The sequence below is a fragment of the Scyliorhinus canicula genome, chromosome 13 (genome assembly GCF_902713615.1).
Source record: "Scyliorhinus canicula chromosome 13, sScyCan1.1, whole genome shotgun sequence".
Classification (NCBI taxonomy): Eukaryota; Metazoa; Chordata; class Chondrichthyes; order Carcharhiniformes; family Scyliorhinidae; genus Scyliorhinus; species Scyliorhinus canicula.
The window spans coordinates 71,056,844-71,078,543 of NC_052158.1; the positions used below are offsets into that span (position 1 = coordinate 71,056,844).

At 44.8% G+C, this 21,700-nt stretch overlaps 1 protein-coding gene across 6 annotated transcripts in view; it reads right to left on the reverse strand.

Annotated features, from left to right (window-relative positions):
* LOC119975916 (diacylglycerol kinase delta-like) overlaps nt 1-21,700 on the reverse strand; it is a 169,963-nt gene that overhangs the window by 12,781 nt on the left and 135,482 nt on the right. For all 6 annotated transcript variants that reach the window (XM_038815860.1, XM_038815858.1, XM_038815859.1 and 3 more), the window contains 9 exons: nt 19,880-19,979; nt 16,955-17,065; nt 11,614-11,710; nt 8,510-8,617; nt 8,189-8,302; nt 5,896-6,030; nt 5,071-5,225; nt 3,779-3,890; nt 3-95 (listed from right to left, as the gene is read on the reverse strand). In XM_038815860.1, the coding sequence (XP_038671788.1) occupies nt 3-95; nt 3,779-3,890; nt 5,071-5,225; nt 5,896-6,030; nt 8,189-8,302; nt 8,510-8,617; nt 11,614-11,710; nt 16,955-17,065; nt 19,880-19,979 (1,025 nt within the window). The remainder of the gene's footprint in view (nt 1-2; nt 96-3,778; nt 3,891-5,070; nt 5,226-5,895; nt 6,031-8,188; nt 8,303-8,509; nt 8,618-11,613; nt 11,711-16,954; nt 17,066-19,879; nt 19,980-21,700) is intronic.

Sequence of the window (21,700 nt, forward strand, 5' to 3'; positions counted from 1 at the left end):
ACCAGTGACATTTTGCCTGCCAGTAGAAGCTCTGTCTCATTGTGCAGGGCTTTCCCATTGTTGACCATTTCCATCACCAGGCTGCAACTTAGGCCCTTTGGAGAAAAGAAATAGTGGAGTTGCTTTAAATCCGCACCAGGACTTGAGGGCTGCTGGTCAGCAGTGTCATTGCTTCTCGCACATCACTTCTCACACCACCTGCAGCTCATAGTAAAATCACGGATTCTCAAACAGTCGGCAACAGCTTGCTCACATAGAATGCTTAGTGCACAAGAGATAGTTTAAGGCTCTTCAGAGAAAAGAAATAAACATCAATTAGTAATGAAAGAGTCAAGGGAGGTGACTGAAACTACAGTCAAAGAGAGATTTTGAAGAGGCTTTTTAAAGTGGGATACACGGAAAGACAAAGGGTTAGAGAAAGATCTATAGAGGGAATGGTCAAACAGGCAAAGGTGCGTTTACTGATGGAGGAGGAAGGGAACTCCTGAGGGTGGATCTAAGGCTGGAAGAGGTTGTAACAATTGGGTTGAATGAGTTAGGGTTCAAGGGTTGAAAAGTTGTCAAGATGAGGCGGGAAAAAGATGTGTTGCAATTTGCAAACATGATTGGAAATGTTGAATTTAATGCATTGGGAATGGGTTTCCAATGGAGATTAGTAGGATGAGCAACACAATGTAGGGAAAATGTCGGTCTCAAGGCAGCAGGCAGGAAAGTGGGGTTAAGGTCACAATCAGATCACTATTGTCTGATTCAATGGTTCAGCATTTTGCTCGAGGGGCCAAATGAGCGACTCCAACTCCTACAACTAACGTTCCTATGTTTTCAATGACTTGCAGATAATGTCAGATGGAGCTTGGGAGGGTAGCAACGAGGATATTGGAGGATTAGAACATGCAGGAAGCAAAAGTGTGGTCACAGTACTCCAGCTGTGGTGAGAGCAAGGGCAGAGCTGGGAAATGCTGTATTTGCAGAAGCAGGTTGTCTTAGTGAATTATAGGATGCAGATTTGAAGTTGACTCAGGATAAGCTGGTGACTTGATCCTCAAAACAGGGAAGATCCTGTCTGGGCTACTCTCCTACATCTCTGCTGGCTGGCTGTTACAGGTACAGGGCATCTCTCCTGTACCCTGATTAGTTGGCTGTAACTGGCACTAAGTCACTCTTATGTGCATTGTGTTTGGGTCTCACAGCCTGAGTGGCTTGACTTAACTGGTTACTGGGCTCTTCTCCCAGCATAGGTGTCTTGCTTTGAGACTGAGCTATTCTCCAACACCATGTATGGCAGGCTCTGATTAGTGCTGAATGAGTCACTCAAAACTTGAGAGCTTGCTCTGACTGTGGTTCACTCTCCCACATGCAAGTGGCTGGTAAATAACCAGGGAGCATGGCTTGATCCATGCAGACTATTTAAAACAAGGTACTGCTGGAAAGAAGCTGCTTCTCTGAGCCCATGACCTAGCCTTGTGTGACTTTGCTTCCTCCTCTTCTCTTCAATTCAGATAGCTTCTCCCCCAATGGACAACAGTAGTGAGTGCAGCTTTCTCACTAAAACATGAGAAAATCATCAAAAATGAAACGAAACTCACGTTTGAGATATTCCTGCAACTGGAAGTCTCGGCACAGGACTTATTTGTGTAAATCTTTCAGCCACAGGCTATCAGATTAGGCCTTGAAGATGTGATCACATATTTGTTTCAGCTTTTCCACTGATTGCCTGTCTTCTCTCCTAACACATGCTTTCATACTCATGGGCAGCACGGTAGCACAGTGGTTAGCACAGTTGCTCCACAGATCCAGGGTCCCAGGTTCGATTCTTGGCTTGAGTCACTGTCTGTGCGGAGTCTGCACGTTCTCCCCGTGTCTGTGTGGGTTTCCTCCGGGTTCCTCCCACAGTCCAAAGATATGTAGGTTAGGTGGATTGGCTATGCTAAATTACCCTTAGTGTCCAAAAATGGTTAGGTGGGGTTAAGGGGATAGGGTACAGGTGTGCGGATAGGGTGGAGGTGTGGGCTTGGGTAGGGTGCTCTTCCCGAGGGCTGGTGCAGACTCGATGGGCCAAATGGCCTCCTTCTGCACTGTAAATTCTATGATTCTATCCTGGATTATGGTTCCAGAAATCCTGGTGATCTCTGGTGTCTCACCTGAGGTGTCATTATTTATTTGTGTGTCTAGATAACATTTTCTCCATGGGTGGTCAGTAAGGATGAAATACTATGGTCAAGGTCAATCCTGTCCTCACCCACACAAGCGCTTTCAGCACTAGTCAACAGACATTGATCATAAAAGCCAATCTATCCCATAAGAATCCACACCTCGTGCTCTAATACTCCTTTTCCAAACCCAGCCTCCTATGTCCTCACCAACCCCAAGTGAAGCCCAGTCCATTAGTATTTTAGTTGCCCCAAAGGTAATCCTAGAAGTTATTCAAATTTCTCATAACGTTGCAGGTACATTTATATTGTCCTTCATGTTTCTATCTCTACTGTCCTCAACTGGGAGATTATTCCAAACATTTCCCACTCTTTGAGTACAGTGGTTTATCAAGGTTAACATATCCTTTTAGACTGTTGAGTTTGCACTTTCTTCAAAACTTACAACATTACTCCCTTCAGCCTCTTCAATATCTGTTTTTCCCTCACTATGGGACTACAACACTGACTAATGACAATAGTCAAAATCTGGCATATTCATTCCACAGAAGTGGGAATCTTGGATGAATTCCTCATTCTAATCCATCGGTGCTAAACCAAGTGTGCTGCCTCAAGTGATATTGAGCTGCCATTTGGCCTTCCCGGCTCAGCTACTTGCTCTTCAGGGCCAATTAGAAATTAAACATTTGATTGTAAACTTCAGCAGGATGGGAGTAAAGCCTTTTATACAATAACACACTCAACTATGAGCTGATCAGAGTTCTGATCAATCAGTAAATCTTCTACAATGTGACCATCCAATATGAAATGATTTTACTGCATCCGACAAGAGTATGAGAGAAGAGACACAAAGGCTGTCCCTTGATTGCTAGCTAGAAATCTGTGTACTCTAAGTTCCAGGACATGTCTCAACCTTCTGAATAGCAAAATGTCAGGTCCATGGAAATGTCAGTCTCCCTGTATCAGACAGATCTTCCAGTTTACACTTTATAGGTGAGAATGCAGAAATAAATAATTTTGCAGGTTCAGTCCAGTTTGTCCATCATCCCTGACTTCCTGATCACATGGAAATTAAAAAACTCATCTTCAAATCCCACTTAGGTTTGACCTCACTGTATCGCTGCAATTTACTTCAGCCCTATATCCACTTCTGCATTGCAACCCCCCTTTCCCTTTTGTGGCATTCTCTTCAGTTGTCTCAGGTATCCCTCAACCCCTCTGCCTCTCTCGGTCTTTTTCAAATTATAAATGCACAGAATTGGAGGCTATCTTAGGACATGGCCTGGTAGCTGGTTAGGTAGTAGAAACACAGAGCAAGGATAAAGGAAATGTCCTCTGCTTGATGTGAGAGAGTGTGAGATGATCTACTTTGGATCGATGAAAGAAAATTGCAGAGTTTTGGTGAGACCCATCTGACAGCGTTCAGCTTTGGGCACTGCCTTAGAAAAATATATATTTGCCTCGGTGGGAACGCAGTGCAAATTGAAGCTTGGCTTGGCCGTCTATCCAGGAGATAGATCAGTCTTCACTCCCAATTCCCTGAAAACTGAGTCTGTCTCAACTGTCGATCTGTATAACCTATCCAATCTAGCTACCCCCCCACCACAGATTTCACTACCATTTCTTACCTCGGTTGTTTTCGACTTTGCGTAAACTTTGTCCATGGATTTGGCACTGGCATTTACTGCGTGCGCAAGTTCCTGCTCCATGGTGTGATGCAGCTGTGCTGTTTCCCGAATCCTGGATCAAAGGAGGAGGAGTAGGAACAATTGGAGGGCGACAAAAAAAAAAGATGGGGAATGGTCAGCTAATGAAGCAGCAGCAGAGTGGAAGATGGAGACCTTGTGAGGAGGCTTTTGGGAAACATAATGCAGACAGGGTAGTGCAAGGTTGGCCAAACATAGCTTGCTCCACGGTGAAGACAGTAAAGAGGATACACTTTTTTTTGGACTGACTGGTTTGCTGCAAGCCAGCCAAATCCAAAAACTGATGAGAGAAAAAGCACAACAATAGAAAACTAGGAATCAGAGGAAGAAACCTGAACTGGCTTTTGTGGTCTTAATGGCATGAGTGAAAACCTGTTGGGCAGGAGCAGCATTTTCCCATCAAACTACTTGCACCTCTTGCCCTGGCCTCTATAACATGTAGTCTCTTATACTGCATTAAACAGCTTAACTCTGATCTCATTTGATATAACATAAAGCCCTTTAGACCATATAACAGACAATTTGCACTTCTTAGTTGGCTCTCTATAACTTACAACTGAGTACACACCTTCGAACAGACATGCAACTCTCCCATCCCGCTTACAACATACAGACTGCCATTGTGTGCAGCAGGTAGGTTAAAGCTCTTCTACTTGTTCTACTGTGGAATAGAGATCTAAGACTCAAATTTTTCCTCCTTTACTGCATTTAGCCTTTTATACTTTGCGATGTAAAATTTCTCCTCTGGACCAAGCTCCCTTTTGTATAGGTTGAGGATGTTTAAGCAGATGTTTAACCAGCTTTGACAAAGAGTCATCTGGACTCGAAATGTTAGCTCTTTTCTCTCCCTACAGATGCTGCCTGACCGCCTGAGATTTTCCAGCGTATTCTCTTTGATTTCAGATTCCAGCATCCGCAGTAATTTGCAGCCCTATTTTGGTCTTGTTCATGGTTCAAGATTAATTGACTCTTCCATTATCTGGCATCTGCCCAGTACAGCAGAAGTTGCACTTGGTCTAGTATTTGAGATCCTCCTAACCTCCTGCCAATAATGCAGCTTGTTCTCACCTGCTCTCCGAAGGAAGATGCATGGACTCAATGGACCGAATGGCCTCCTTCTGGGCTGGAATGGCTCTATGGAATTAAACCTTCAGCAGAGTGGCAAATTAGAATAAATCAATTGCTGCGATTTGGTTATCCACTGACACCCTTACCTATGGATGAGCGTTCCAGCCGCTCGGCCAAACTGATTGATCTCTGCAGCTTCCTCTTCTGAAACGATCTCAGGTTGCAAGGCATATTGGGAAGATGGGCGAGGTAGTTCACATTTTTGCTTGTCTTCCCAAGACTTGAGGGTGCTCTCAAAAGCCTGTGGCATGAGAAGACCCAAACATACACACATAAGATTAACAGCCCAATCTCTTGCAAAATCACTTAACCAAACCCAAACTGCTATTGCATAAGGACACTTAAGACTGAAAATAAATACAGCAGGAGCCTCAGTAATACTGCCTGCAGTTTCTGTCTCACACTGCAACATAACATTGGTAGTTCTGCCTTTTCACCTCTAAACAATAGAAGATGTGTCGCCATTCAAAGATTAATGAAATAATTAAGAACGAAAATCAAGCACCACATGCAAAATAAACTTCAGGATTCATCTGACAGAAAACATTTGGGTTAAATCAGATATTAAAGCCTGATTCCATGTGTCAGATACATTTCAATGCATGTCTCTTAGTGGTCAGACAGAAATATTTAATCTAGGACTTTCAATCAACAAATAAAGGCTGCATAAGCTTAGAATGTCATTTCAATAGTCGACTGGAGTGTGTTGTAATCACTCACAGGTATCAGCTGCTGATTACCTGTGACAATAATAATATGACCCATGGGTTATTACTGATCTATCTCCCTCTCACCTAAAGAATGGGAAGACTTTGATTTACTGGCTAGTTTCTGTTTTAGCCTAGCTGTATTTAAGCATCACAAAGGCTCCAATTGTTGTACTCTCCAGCTGATTTCAAGCTAATATGTACCCTGTCTCTGGTCAGCATCTGTGCACGGTTCTTGTGAATGATTTTGATGTAGCCAGGGGGCTGGATCCAGGCTTCTCCATCCACTTGCACTGGTACGCCTTCATCGCCGAGGATTGTGATCTTCACAGCACGACACTAGAGGTAAGGGCAGGGTGAAAGCATACTTAGGTAAAACATAACCCAAATTACACCAAAGGCTGGTTCACAACTCACTGAATCCCAGCATTTACCTGAAAGGTCGCACTGTTCCTGATAAGGAACACTTTAAACCATTTCACTTCATTGCTGTTACACAGCAGATAGCCTTTTCTATTAGGACAGATGATTGTACAGACTTGTGATAAAAAAAAGTACATGGGAGTTTAATAAGCCTCTGAAAAGGAGCTCACATCTCCAGTTCCTCCAGATAAAGGATCACATGCTAAGCTCCATCATTCTTATGTTAAAATAGAACCATTAGAATCCCTACAGTGCAGAAGGAGGCCATTTGGCCCATCAAATCTGCATCAACCCCCCAAAAGAGCACCCCTCGCCCCATCCCTGTAACTCCAACCAACCTGCACATCCCTGGACACTAAGGGGCAATTTTATCATGGCCAATGCACCTAACTTGCACATCTTTGGACTGAGAGAGGGGAGAAAGTGTAAATTCCACACAGTCACCCAAAGCTAGAATTAAACTAGAGTCTCTGGCGCTGTGAAGCAGCAGTGCTACCCAGTTCCCTGACCTTTTGTTTATTTGCTGTCAGGATGCGAGTAACACTGACAATGCTGATTGTCACCAGCTTCGAGCTGCCCTGGGAATTGCAAAACCAATTCAGAAGTCATTAATTTAATTTAATAATGCAGATGGGATTGAATTTACACCAAGGCTACAAGAGCTAGGGGTGGCAATGGTGAACAGACTATGTTATAATTTTGCAGGTTTTATGGTTTCTTTCTTTTTTGGTTTTAGTCCACACATAGCCCTATTTTAAATTTTTTTTTAGAGTACTCAATTCGTTTTTCCAATTAAGGGACCATTTAGCATTGCCAATTCACCTACCCTGCACATCTTTTTGGATTGTGGGGGGTGAGACCCATGCAGACATGGAGACAATGTGCAAACTGCACACGAACAGTGACCCGGGGCCAGGATCGAACCTGGGTCCTTGGCACCGTGAGGCAGCAGTGTTAACCACTGCGCCACCATGCCACCCTCCACATTGCCCTATTTACCAATTATATTTCCTATGCTGTAGTTCGAGCTTTTTTGGTTCCTGTTTCATATTTATAGCTCTGGTGGCTTTTTGTTTCAACTTTATCCTTCAGTCTGGTGTCTCTTTGCATTTCCCGTGCTGTAACTTGGGGTTTTATTGACAATATTCTGTGCTTTGTACGCTGTTCTGAGTCACTAGCAGGATGATAACTCCTTGCATAAGTTGTGTTCTCTGATTGACTCTGTGGCAGTTGGCTATTGTGTACAAATAACATTGATGTTATTGGTGTGAAATTAGTCATCAGGACCAAAGGACTTGTGGAATACAAAAGGCCAGGAAATGTAGAATTTACCCTCATAAGGAGAGCAACCTTGAGGCGTAGTTGCCTCAACTTATATTTTAGAGGTTCAAATTCACCATGTCAAAGAAAACTGTTTAGTTTGGAGGTCACTGAAACCTGAAATCTGTGGTTCTTGCACAATGTGAAGATATTTGATGTTGCTGGAATAACCTTGTGAAAAATAAAATCAACAAATGCTTGGGGAGTAAAGTACCAAGGCCATGCGATACTGGAGGATCCCAGAGTCAAGGCAATAGACAGGAACTTTTGTAACTACAATGGAGATTCTAAATAGTTTGTTCTTCCCAAATTCCAGGTCAAGAGATATTATGGAATGGATTTTGTACAGGAAAAGAGTACTGCCAAAAGTTACACTTTGTGTTAGAATGAATGATTTGGCAAGAAGTGAAAACCTGTAAAGGGAGTATGCGAGTCAAGTGATAGATTGAAGAACAGAACCAATTGGGTTCTGATCTTGGGATCACTTCTATACTTCATCTTCAATGGTTAGGAATAGCAAAACTCAAGAGGTAACTATGTAACTGGAGAGATGGCACAGGAGAAAACTATTGAGATCTATTGAAAACTGGAACCACTTATAGATAGCTTGCACAGGATGGACGGGTTTCACCTGGGAACCAATGCTCATGGGGCGAGAGTAAATTGTTTTGGGGGTCAAAATAATTTGACAGAGTGGAAGTAGAAGAAAGCAAGAGGAAAAGAAACAAAAAGTACTGAGGGTGATCTCACTTACTTGAGCAATTCGATGGTGTTGCAGGTTGATAACACGCGAGACCGCCATCTGCATACTGCCAAACACAGCCACCACCTCCAGAATCTTATCGTCAAAAGAGGGAGCGGTGAAAATCTGTAGGATAAAGAACCAACAAGAGTTAAATCAACAATGATGTTAGCATACAGGGGTTGCAGTGTGCATATTACTCTCGGGATACACATACTCCAGCCCTGTACTTTGCACTTCACAATGCAGCAAAAGGAACACAGTGTCTGTAACCCCACCGAGCCATTGAACTCCTCTTTATTCAACACAAACCCCCATTGAAGTTGTACTTACATCATCTTCCTTGGTTCCACCCCAGAAGTTGGTGCCACCAGCATAGCTGGGGATATTTAGCACTGCAATGCCCTGCAGGCTGGGCAAGGGGATACGCTGTCCATCGCACTGCATTACAAAGTGGAAAGAAACATCAACACAGGGCAGACAGCGATGTGAAAACAAAGCACTCTTAAGAGTCCCATCACAAAATGTCCTTGGTCAATACAAACAGAACTCAATCAAAAAAAAAGTTAAAACGGTGATATGTCTGAACTCATGGAGTCTAATCCATCCTCGGTTGATAAAAAGAAAAGGCAGAGCATAGGGGTGTATGAGGAAATAGGTATCAGTGATGAAGGACACTGGCAGAGGTTTGAGAAAGAAAAGTGATAATCCAATGGGTCAAGCATAGTGCTTTCACACTCTGATACTGGGTGAAAAAGTGGGATGCGTATTAAGAGGTGGACCATTCAGATCCTCCATCAAGTCTTTACGACTATTCAATTTGATCAATGTTGATTTGTATCTCAATCCCATTTACCCTACCTTTGTGCCATATCTCTCGATACCCTTGCCCAAGATAAAAGCTATCAATCTCAGTCTTGAAAATTATAGTTGCCTCAGCATCCAGCCTTTTGGGGTCCACGAGAGTTCCATCACCTTTCGTGCTTCCCGATTTCACTCCTAAATGGCCTAACTCTGATTTGAAGATGATATACTCCCTTGTTCTGATGCCCTCTTCAGACTAAGTAATTTTTCTGCAGGTTAAGAAATAGCAAATAGGCTTACGGAACTTGCCCTCATAATTTAACTCTTTCAGCCCCAGTATCATTCTCATGAATTTGCACTTTCCCCAGTTCAAGACGCTAATATCTTTCCTGAGGTTTGGTGGCAAAAGCTGAAAGCAGTACTCCAGATAGGGTCAGATACTCTGGGACTGGATAGTACAATAAGAAACTGCCTTTTCACAGTATTATGCAGTGCAGTAGGCTCCTCATCATGTACTTGGAATTTGAAGTCAAATTGAGCCCTGGATATTGGTATATAATTTAGCTTTGCCAGTACTGTGCCAGAATCCTGTGTAAAATATCTTTGTGCAATTCCAGTTCATTGAAGTTTATGTGAGATTAATAGGATAAAAATGATCAGAACCTTGCCATAAAGAATCCCATTCAGAAAGTCAAAATGAATAATCACTAAATGCAATGAAAATTCATATTAGTGTCATACAGAGGCTGCACCTGAGGAAATGTAGAGGGACCTTCCCTGTATCCAATGCATGCTGAAACTGACTAGGAGCGCATGTTGGGACAATGGATAGAGAGCTTTACTTTCTAATGGGACTTAACCCATAAAACATGGAATTTGATATCTTCAATCGGTTTTGCGTCTTCCTAAAGTCTCAAAGTGCTTCACAGTCACTAAATTAATTTGGAAGAGTAAGCACTGTTTTTATGAAGTGGAGATGCTGGCGTTGGACTGGGGTGGGCACAGTCCAAAGTCTTACAACACCAGGTTAAAGTCTAACAGGTTTGGTTGGAATCACTAGCTTTTGGAACGCAGCTCTGCATCAGGCGAGTGAAAAGGTGGGTTCCACAGCACGGTGGCGCAGTGGTTAGCATTGCTGCCTCACGGCCCCGAGGTCCCAGGTTCAATCCCGGCTCTGGGCCACTGTCCGTGTGGAGTTTGCACATTCTCCCCGTGTGTACGTGGGTTTCTCCCCAACAACCCAAAGATGTGCAGGGTAGGTGGATTGGCCACGCCAAATTACCCCTTAATTGGAAATAAATGAATTGGGTACTCTAAATTTATTTTTTTTAAAAGAGGTGGGTTCCACAAACACATATATAGACAAAGTCAATGATGCAAGATGATACTTCGAATGTGAATCATTGCAGGTAATTAAGTCATTACAGGTCCAGACGGCGCGACTGGAGAGAGGGATAACCACAGGTTGAAGAGGTGTGAATCGTCTCAAGCCAGAACAGCTGGTAGGATTTTGCAAGCCCAGGCCAGATGGTGGGGGGTGAATATAGTGTGACATGAATCCGAGGTCCCAGTTGAGGCCGTACTCATGCGTACGGAAGTTGGCTATCAGTTTCTGCTCGTCGATTTTGTGTTCAGCGTGAGTCCCTTCCAGTCGGGGAACACTTCAGCCATCAAGGGCATTCAGCCTCTGATCGTGTAAGCACTCGCCAAAGCCGCCTTCAGTACATGCGGCAATGCAGAATCGCCGAGCAGAAACTGATAGCCAAGTTCCCCAGGCGTGGGTACGCCCTCAACTGGGACCTCGGATTCATGTCACACTATATTCACCCCCCACCACATGGGCTTGCAAAATCCTACCAACTGTCCTGGCTTGAGACAATTCACACCTCTTTAACCTGTGATTATCCCTCTCTCCAGTCGTGACGTCTGTACCTGTAAAGACTTAATTACCTACAAAGATTTTCATTCAAAGTATTATCTTGCATCACTGACTTTGTCTATATGTGTGTTTGTGGAACCTACCTCTTCACTCAATGAAGCAGCTGTGCTCCAAAAGCTATTGATTCCAAACAAACCTGTTGGACTTTAACCTGGTGTTGTAAGACTTCTTCCTGTTTTTATGAAGGTACAGGGCGCAGCCAATCTGTGCAGAGCAAAATTCCATAAACAAGGATGAGATAAACTGATCTGTTGATGCGGTTTTGATCACTCTGCTTGAAGTAGAAATGTTGCCCAGGACATTAAAGGACCTTCTGCTCTTCTTTAAATTATACCAGGATATTTTGCAGCTTTGTTTAATGTCTTATCTGAAATATAGCACCTTTCAGTACTACACAAAGATAGCCCAGATTATATGTTCAAATCCCTGTAGCGGGACTTCAACACACAAACCTCTGACTCAGAACTGACAGTGTTGTAACTGAGCAAAGTTGCCACAAGGTGTTCTAAACTAAACAGGGAACTGGATGATATCGGACTCATGATGTACCCTAGACAGAAAGTGGCACAATGTTTAATTCCCCAGCTCTGACATCCCTTATTTGGATGCAAGCAAGATTAATTTGAAAAAATTATTTAAAAGGGTAACCGAGGACAGATGGTAAAGAGTGCAAGAAAGTAAATCAGCTGCCCACCTCTAACAGTACTTTCTGCTCCAGGTTTTTGTAGGTTCTGTGCAGCAGCTCCTTGGTTCCTAGAACCCCATACCACATCATGTTTTTCGTACGACTCCTGAGAAAAGACTATAAAAAGTTAAATACAGTTCAGGGTCACACAAAGTATTAAAACCCAACTCTATCACTTTCCATCTGTACTGCCAGTTGATACAGAACCAGTAGCCAACATTAAACGGTAGCCATACTGTTAGTCAGGAGTGAACTGCAGCTTTGTTTCCAGTCAATAATAACCCACTGTTCACTGCTCAATCTCAACCACACTCTTGTTCAAAACTGAATCAAAGGCACACTACCAGTCAACACAAAATTCCTGGCACGTTGCTGGTCAACAATGGTTCGCTGATACACTGTCGGTCAACACTGGATACCTGGCACAGTGCCAATCAGCACTAGATCCCTGCTACTCTGCCACTGAATAGTGTATCCGTGGCATACTGCCAGTCAATACTAGATCTCTGGCATACTGTCATTCGATTTCGGATCCCAGGCATTCTATCAGCACACACTAGATCCTTGGCACACTGCCAGTCAACACTGGATCCCTGGCACAATGCGACTCAGCACTGGATTGCTGACATGCAGCCACTCAACAGTCGATCCCTGGCATACTATTATTCAATAATGGATCCATGGCATATGGCCAGTGAACACTGGATCCTAATAATTCTGCCGTATCAGAGTGGAACTGTTGGGAAGGAAACTAGTGAAGTCTGTGTGAAGAATAATTAGCTATGGAATCAGGATAGAGTGGATTGATTGAGGGGAGGCAGGAAGAGGAGGGTACAGCAAAATGTAATAACAGGAAAATCAGTTACAGTATCGGAGTGCAGCAGGACTGAAAGCAGAGGCAAAGGAAGACTCAAGGCACAGATGCAAAGTAAGTGGGACTAAAGATTCTTGGATTGAGTTTGATCAGCAATACATGAACTTCCATAAGCAACTTAACATGATAGCAACTGACAAATTTTTAAAAATATATATTTTTATTGAACATTTTTTTACATACAAAACAAATAAACACCCCAAAAGAAAAAACTCTCCAACCCTCTTCATCCCTCCCCACTAACCCCCCCAACATCTGACGGTGACCAGTTCCTTGAAATACATGACAAATGGCTGCCATCTTATGTAAAACCTCCCAATCGAGCCTCTCAGCATATATTTAATTTACCCAAGGTACAAAAACTCCATGAGATCCCCCAGCCATGCCGAGACACTGGGTGGAGAAGCTGACCTCCACTCCAACAGATCCCACCTGCAAGCAATCAACGAGATGAAGGCTACAACATCTGCCCTCACCCCTATCTGCAGCTCCAGCCGGTCTGACACCCTGAAAATGGTCTCGAGGGGACCAGGCTCTAATTCCAATTGTAAGATCGCTGACATGATGACGAAGGAAGACCTCAGAGGTTCACCAGCTTCGGACATGCTCAGAACATGTGTACAGGATTCGCTGAGCCCCTCCCTCACCGCTCGCACTTATCCGCTACCCCCTCAAACATCCTAGGCCTTGTTCAGTGTGTCCGAGGAACCACTTTTAACTATATGAGCTTGAGTCTTGCACAGGACGACGTGACATTTACCCTCTGTAGCGCTTCACACCACACCCCCTTCTCCACCAACTCTTCCATTTGACCGTAATCCCACGCAGCAATGCAACATCCTCCACCTGAATCCCCCCGTAGATTCCTGAACTACTCCCCTCTTCCACCCTTGCCAACGATAGGATCCTCTCCAACAAGAATGATGGCGACACCACCGGAATGGTCAGAAAAACCTTAGCAAAATCCCTAACCTGCAAGCATCTAAACGTTTCGGACTGCACAAAACCATACTTCTCCGCTAGCTCCTCCAAACTCGCAAACCGCCCCTCCAGGAATAAATTAATTACCCCTTCCCAACCTCTAAACCTGGCATCCAATCTTGCAAGCTCAAACAGGTGATTATCCCAAATCGGAGCCATCTTCGACCCTGCTCCCCAATTTAAAATGCTGCCCTAATTCTCCCCATATTTTTAACGCAGCCATTACCATGGGATTTCCTGAAAACCTTCCTGGAGAGAACGGAAGCGGGGCAGTCACTAGTGCCCGCAACCTGACCCCTTGCACGACTAGGCTTCCTCCTGACCCCCATACCAACTCAATACCTTCTTCACATTCACCCCTAGTAATAATAAATCAGCTTCAGCAGAGCCAAACCTCTGGTCACTCTGCAGGACCACCTTCCAAATCCTTGCCACCTTACCCGCCCAAATGAACAACAAAATAAGTTGTACCACCCCCGCAAAGAACGCTGGCAGAAACACTGGAAGGCACTGAAATAAAACCCAAAACTCGTTAGGATATTCATCTTTACTGACGGCCCTCACCCAGCCAGAGACAGAGAGAGCCTGTCCCACCTCTTCCAGGGTTTAGATGTTTTAAGAAGAATAGGGAGGGAGGTAAAAGAGAATGGGGAGTGGCACTGTTCATCACAGCTGCAGAAAAGGACGTAGTCGAGGAGGGGTTTTCTACTGAGTCGGTATGGGTGGAAGTCAGAAACAAGAAAGGAGCTTTATTGGGAGTTTCCTATAGACTCCCCAATAGCAGTAGAGAGGTGGAGGAACAGATTGGACGGCAGATCTTGGAACGGTGCAGAAGTAACAGAGTTGTTGTCATGAGTGACTTCAACTTCCATAATATTGACTGGAATCTCCTCACTGCAAATGGTTTAGATGGAGTAGATTTTGTCAGGTGTGTACAGGAAGGATTCCTGACTCAACATGTAGATAGGCCGACTAGGGGGGGGGGGGGGGAAAGCCATATTGGATTTGGTGCTTGGCACAAACCAGGCCAGGTGTCAGATGTCTCGGTGGGAGAGCATTTCGGTGACAGTGACCACAACTCCTTGACCTTTACCATAGTCATGAGAGAGATAGGAACACAGTATGGGAAGGTATTTAATTATACTGCTATTAGACAGGAGCTGAGGAGCATAAAGTGGGAACAGTTGTTCTTGGGGAAATGCACAACAGTAATGTGGGAGTTGTTTAAGGAGCATTTGCTGCGAGTGCTGGATAGTTTTGTCCCACTGAGACGAGGAAGGAATGGTAAGATGAAGGAGCCTTGGGTGACAGAGAAGTGGAGCTTCTAGTCAAGAGGAAGAAGGAAGCTTATCTAAGGTTGAGAAAGCAAAGATCTGGCACGGCGCTAGAGGGTTACTAGGTAGCCAGGAAGGAACTCAAAAATAGACTTAGGAGAGCAAGCAGGGGGCATGAAAAAGCCTTGGCGGGAAGCATTAGGGTAAACCCCAAGGCGTTATACACTTATGTGAGAAATAAGAGGATCAGAGTGAGAGTAAGGCCAATCAGGGATAGTGGAGGGAACTTGTGCCTAGAGTCTGAGGAGATAGGGGAGGCCCTAAATGAATATTTCATTAGAGAGAGGGACCTTGTTGCTCATGAGAACAGCTTGAACCAGGTTAATGGACTTGAACAGGTTGAATTTAAGAAGGATGTGCTGGAAATTTTGAAAAGCATCAGGATAGATAAGTTTCCTGGGCCTGACGGGATATAACGAAGGCTACTCTGGGAAACAAGGGAGGAGATTGCTACGCCGTTGGCGATGATCTTTGCATCCTCACTCTCCACTGGAATAGTACAGGATGATTGGAGGGAGGCGAATGTTGTTCCACTGTTCAAGAAAGGGAACAGGGAAATCCCTGGGAATTACAGACCAGTCAGTCTTCCGTCTGGAGTGAGCAAAATATTGGAAAGGATTCTGAGAGATAGGATTTATGATTATTTGGAGAGGGTGCAGAGGAGATTTTCCAGGATGGTGCCTGGACTGGAGGGCATGTCCTATGAAGAAAGTTTGAGGGAGCGAAGAAGGCAGAGAGGTGACATAATAGAGGTCTACAAGGTGATGAGAGGCAGGGATAGAGTGGATAGCCAGAGACTTTTCCCCAGGGTGGAAATGGCTGTCATGAGGGGACATAATTTTAAGGTGATTGGAGGAAGGTATAGGGGAGATGTCAGAGGTAGGCTCTTTTCACAGAGTGGTGGGTGTGTGGAATGCACTGCCAGCAGAGGTGGTGGAGTCATTAGGGACATTTAAGCGACTCTTGGACAGGCACATGGACAGCAGTAAATTGAAGGGGTGTAGGTTAGGTTGATCTTAGATTTGGATAAATGGTTGGCACAATATCGTGGGCCGAAGGGCCTGTACTATGTTAACCTTGCTCACCCAACTGGTAAAGTTCAGTTTCCATAGCCACACCCAGTCCCCACCACCTGTATCCCCAAATCTATAAATTAAGAACTTGTCAGGTGGAACGGCAACATCCTCAAGTTAGCTCCCTTCCCCGGGGGACTGACCAGAATACATTAGCTTTTTCCAAATTCAATTTGTACCCAGAGAAAGTCCCAAACCGCTTTAACAGCCCCATTATGTCCCCCATCGTGGGAACCGCTCAATCGCCAATGCAAATAGGAGAGGCGACATAGGGCACCTGTGCCTCATTCCCCAAAAAACCTGAAAATATACCGTGCTTACATTGTTCGTCCGAACGCTGACCTTTGGCTCCTTATACACCTTAACCTGCGACATAAACTTGGGTCCAATCCCGAACCGCTCCAGCACTGCAAACGGGTACTTGGAAGACAATAACCTACCCTTAACAGTACGAGTCTTATCCTCCACAGCAACCTGTGGGAGACATCCCTCCAACCTGAGCGCCAGCACCTTTGCCAAAATTTTAGCATCAACATTCAACAATGTCACTGTTTGGTTTGACCCACACTCCACTGGGTCCTTTGTCCTTTATCAATTAGAGTGAGATGTATGCCTGACTCCTCATCTCCGGGAGCGACCCCTGGCCCACTGAACCCTCACCAATAATGGCACCAATAATCTGCAAACCTTGCAAAACTCCATCGGGAACCCATCCGGCCCCGGTGCCTTCCTCATCAGCATACTCCCAATTGCCTTCCTAACATCCTCCACCCCCAAAAGGCTCCTCCAACCCTTCCCGCTCCTCTTCCTTTAACCTGGGACACTCCAATCCCTCCAAAGTTCCACCATATCGAGGCAACCCCCAGCTGGACAACATTTTAAGGAATGCCTCAAATACTCCATTCACCTCCTCCTGTGCCGACACCACAACTGACAACTTCTGACTTTTTTCTGATGTCAATGATCAGCTCCTTTTGTATTTTGAAATGAGAACTCTGATGGAAAAGGATTAAAACAGCAGGTGGAGGAGTGGCAGCAAGCTTGGCCACTCTTTTAGCCTAGCATTCTATTGGCACTGGTTTTCTCACCTGCATTTTTCTGGATGCTCATCCCTTTTGTTGTTGAAATCGAGAGAAATTTTTGCATCCAATCCGATACCAAAGTAATTGTTCATTACACACTTTTCTGTGTACCCATTTCTGAAGAACAAAATAAATCAAACTCAGCCTCCAAGATCAGAAAGGTGCATTCACATGCTCAAGAACAGACAATGACATTTTTTTTACCAGCGAACCTCACAGAGTGTTGTTCGCAAGTCAAAGTTGCCCCTTGAAAAGTGGACTCAAGCTGAGATACCTTTTGTCATCAGCACCCTCAACCAGAAAATCACACCAGAGAACTGAGCTCCCAACCAGAGGACTCCTTGAGAGAGAGCTGGCTCCTGATCAACAATCCTCTCCAGAGATAGTCATCTTCTGGCCAGTTGATGTGGACTCTCCATAAGTAGACCCCAGCAGAGAGACTGGCTCCCAATGAGTCGTCGCTACCAGACAGCTAGACCACCCAAGAGACCCCAACAGAGTTGGGTTACGAATGGAAGCAAGTGTAATTTCAATCACACTTAGCAACCTTTGCATTCCAGATCCCCTTGCATTGATTGATCTTTCCGTGAGATTTTCAAGGAAGAGAATTGATACTTGATACTTCGAGAGATCAGGCGTGATATTGGGAGAGATACATAGAAACAAAGTTTGGGGGCATATGACAGGCATCAGTACAACAATATTCAGTTAAATTTATTTCCATGTGCTGTTTGCTACATAAGCTGCACCACAATCTACAAAGACTTTAGTACACCTTGAACAACCAAATTTAAAAGGCAAAGCCAGGGAAGTCAATGGCGGCGATTTTTGGCATGCACCAGCTGTGCGTGGGATTGGCGACAGAGGAGGAAAGTCCCTTGTGAATCAGGAAACATGATTCACCCCGGAAAGATTGTTTTTCCCAGTTTTCCCCACCCCTCACCAGCGACGTCACGAGGTTTAGGCCCTTCTCATTTATTTAAATATTATACAAGCCCCTTGCCACATGATCCCCTCACTAAATATTGATACAATGCCGATGTGACATCACAGAGGTAATTATAGCCCCCCAGGGAATGGTGAGGAGATGGGGCAGACAGCAGAGCCTGGGGGTTGGGGGAAGAGGGGAGGTGAAAGACTGCTGGTGATACCTTTGCGGTGTTGGGAGGGGGGGGTAGTGGAATGCTGGTGAGGGTTGTCGGTGGAAGAGCGGATAACTCCGTAATGGGGGATGTGGGTGGCACAGTGGTTACCACTGTTGCTTCACGGCGCCCTGGACCCGGGTTCAACAGTTGGGTCACTGTCTGTGCGGAGTCTGCACATTCTCCCCATGTCTGCGTGGGTTTCCTCCGGGCCCTCCCACAAGTACCGTTAGGTGAATTGGCCATTCTGAATTCTCCCCAGTGTACCCAAACAGGCGCCGGAGTATGGCGACTAGGGGATTTTCACAGTAACTTCACTGCGGTGTTAATGTAAGCCTACTTGTGACACTAGTAAAGATTATTATTATTTGGTAGCAGTGCTTTAAAAATGGCGCCCCGATCTTTGCGGAGCCGGTCGTCGACCTATGAGGCCCGCCGTGCCAGAGTGACAGCGTAAACCACATCCAGTCATTTTTTCTCTCCAAGAGGCTCAATATTTAGACAGAAAACTAGTCTCTGCAACTGGAAAGCTACACGCCAGTCATCAGTCCGAGCCTGACACTTTGCCAAATTCTGGTAAGATTTTGACAAAAATATATATCATATAAACATATAAATACTTTCCAGTGCTTTTGTGTTTTTTTCAAACTCTTTTTTTTCTGACAGGCATGTTAGCAGGTGACAGAATGGGGCACTGGCACCTGTAATTCCCCCCTATTCCTGGATGCCAAGATCAGCCTAGTGACTGCCTTCTCCAACTGTCTCACTGTCTCGATGTGAAATACAAAGTCTATGACTGCCAGCGATTTCATGCAGCTCAGACTGAGGGCAAGTTAAGCAGAGAGAGCACCTTCAGCCACTCCACATCAGGCTGGGAATTAGTAATGGGTTTTGTTCCTGCAAATCTCTCCTGCTTTTTTGCAGGGCAACACGGTAGCACAGTGGTTAGCACTGTTGCTTCACAGCTCCAGCGTCCCAGGTTCGATTGCCGACTTGGGTCACTCTCTGTGCGGAGTTGGTCTCTGCATGGGTTTCCTCCGGGTGCTCTGGTTTCCTCCCACAAGTCCCAAAAGATGTGCTTGTTAGGTGAGTTGGATATTCTGAATTCTCCCCCGTGTATCCAAACAGGCGCCAGAATGTGGCAACTAGGGGCTTTTCACAGTAACTTCATTGCAGTGTTAACGTAAGCCTACTTGTGAAGATTATCATAAGTTTGGAGTTAGCTGGAGTACAGATCCAGTGGCAACGGCAGCCCTCTACAAATTCTCTTGCGTGATCACTCCTCCTCACCTGAACAATGGCATATTGGAGACAAGAACAACCAAGAGGGGTGTGTAGAATGACCTGCACTCTGTATCTAACCAGCGTTGTGATTGATCAGGGAGTGTCGGAAAAGTGAGTGTATGTAGAAAGAACTTTCTGACCTGAAAAGTTAACTTTGCTTCCCTCTCCACAGATGCTGCCAGACCTGAGTATCTTCAACATTTTGTTTCTATTTCAGATCTCCAGCATCCACACTATTTTGCTCTTGTTTTGCAGAAGGAGCTTTACCCTGGATCTAAACTATGCTGTATCTGAATTAGGAATGCTTGACGGGACAGTGCCACAAAAGCCATATTTTAGCTTGGTGGTTAATATTCATTCTGATCAACACAAACAGAATCACTACAAATAAAATCGAAATTAAAACAATGGAAAGATTTAGAACCAAATCAAAACACCTGAAACAGAATGCACAACACGGGGAAATTAAGGATTAACAAAAACAGTGACTGCTCACGGCACATACAGAATATCAGGTTCCGAGTTCATAGTGTCAGCATGGACAAACAACATTTTGCTGATGACAGATCCTCCAGCCAAGGAAGCAGCCAATCCAGCTCGTAAACCTGATGGGAGGTGCATAGGACAGAGAGTCAGTGGTGAAATCAACATAGTAAGCACTTGCCAGCACAAAACAGAACCAGCTACACCCCCACCTGAATAAAAGATAAGCCCCCGAGTTAACATTGCAGAGTCCAGTATGAAAGCAGTGTTCAGATCCACAGCCCCTTCTCCCCACACTTTTTGACACACAATGTCTCAGATGGTGATGCCAGGCATTGAACTGAGAAAGGAAGAATCAAAAGACAAAATAATTTTCAGACTCTTGTATGAGAGCAGTAAGGGGATCAGAACAATCCATTCAACATTCTCACCAACTAAAGAATACAACTTCAATAACGTAAGGACAAGACCATAAGACATAGGCGCAGAATTAGGCCACTCGATCATTTAAAAAAAAATATTTAGAGTACCCAATTATTTTTTTCCAATTAAGGGTCAATTTAGTGTGGCCAAACCACCTAACCTGCACATCTTTGGGTTGTGGGGGTGAAACCCACACAGACATGGGGAGAATGTGGAAACTCCACATGGGCAGCAACCCAGGGCCGGGATTCGAACCGGGGTCCTCAGCGCCGCAGTCCCAGTGCAGGCCACTCAATCATGGCTGATATTTTTCTCATCCCCATTCTCCTGCCTTCTTCCCATAACCTCTGATCCCCTTATTGATCAAGAAACTATCTATCTCTGTCTTAAAGACACTCAGTGATTTGGCATCCACAGCCTTCTGCGGCAAGGAGTTCCACAGATTCACCACCATCTGGCTGAAGAAATTCCTCCTCATCTCTGCTTTAAAGGATCGTCCCTTTAGTCTGAGATGGTGTCCTCTGCTTCTAGTTTTTCTACGTGGAAACATCGTCTCCACATCCACGCTATCCAGGCCTCGCAGTATCCTGTAAATTTCAATAAGATCCCCACTCATCCTTCTAAACTCCAACGAGTACAGACCCAGAGTCCTCAACCGTTCCTCATACGACAAGCTCTTCATTCCAGGGATCATTCTTGTGAACCTCCTCTGGACCCTTTCAAAGGCCAGCACATTGTTCCTTAGATACGGGGCCTAAAACTGATCACAATACTCCAAATGGGGTCTGACCAGAGCCGTATATAGCCTCAGAAGTACATCTCTGGTCTTGTATTCTAGCCCTCTTGACATGAATGCTAACATTGCATTTGCCTTCCTAACTGCCGATTGAACCTGCACGTTAACCTTAAGAGAATCGTGAACAAGGAGTCCCAAGTCCCTTTGTTCTACAATTTCCTAAGCATCTCTCCATTTAGAAAATAAAAGAATGTTAAGGTTCCTTTCCTAATTTACAACTGGGGCTGACCTTGCATAAACTGTGCCTCATTATCAAAATGATAAACAAATCCCAGCTATCCCATCTGTCTTTCTAAAAATAAAACACTGAAGCAGTCAGTAACTGTGGGTGCAATCATTAACTGTCACTGTAAGGTGCAGTCAGTGACTGTAAGGTGCAGTTAGTACCTATGAGGTGCCGTCTGTAAATGTAAACTGAAGTCAGTAACCGTAAGGTGCAGTCAGTGACCAGAAGGTGCAGTCAGTGACCAGAAGGTGCAGTCAGTGACCAGAAGGTGCAGCCAGTGACCAGAAGGTGCAGCCAGTGACCAGAAGGTGCAGCCAGTGATCAGAAGGTGCAGCCAGTGATCAGAAGGTGCAGTCAGTGGCCAGAAGGTGCAGTCAGTGACCAGAAGGTGCAGTCAG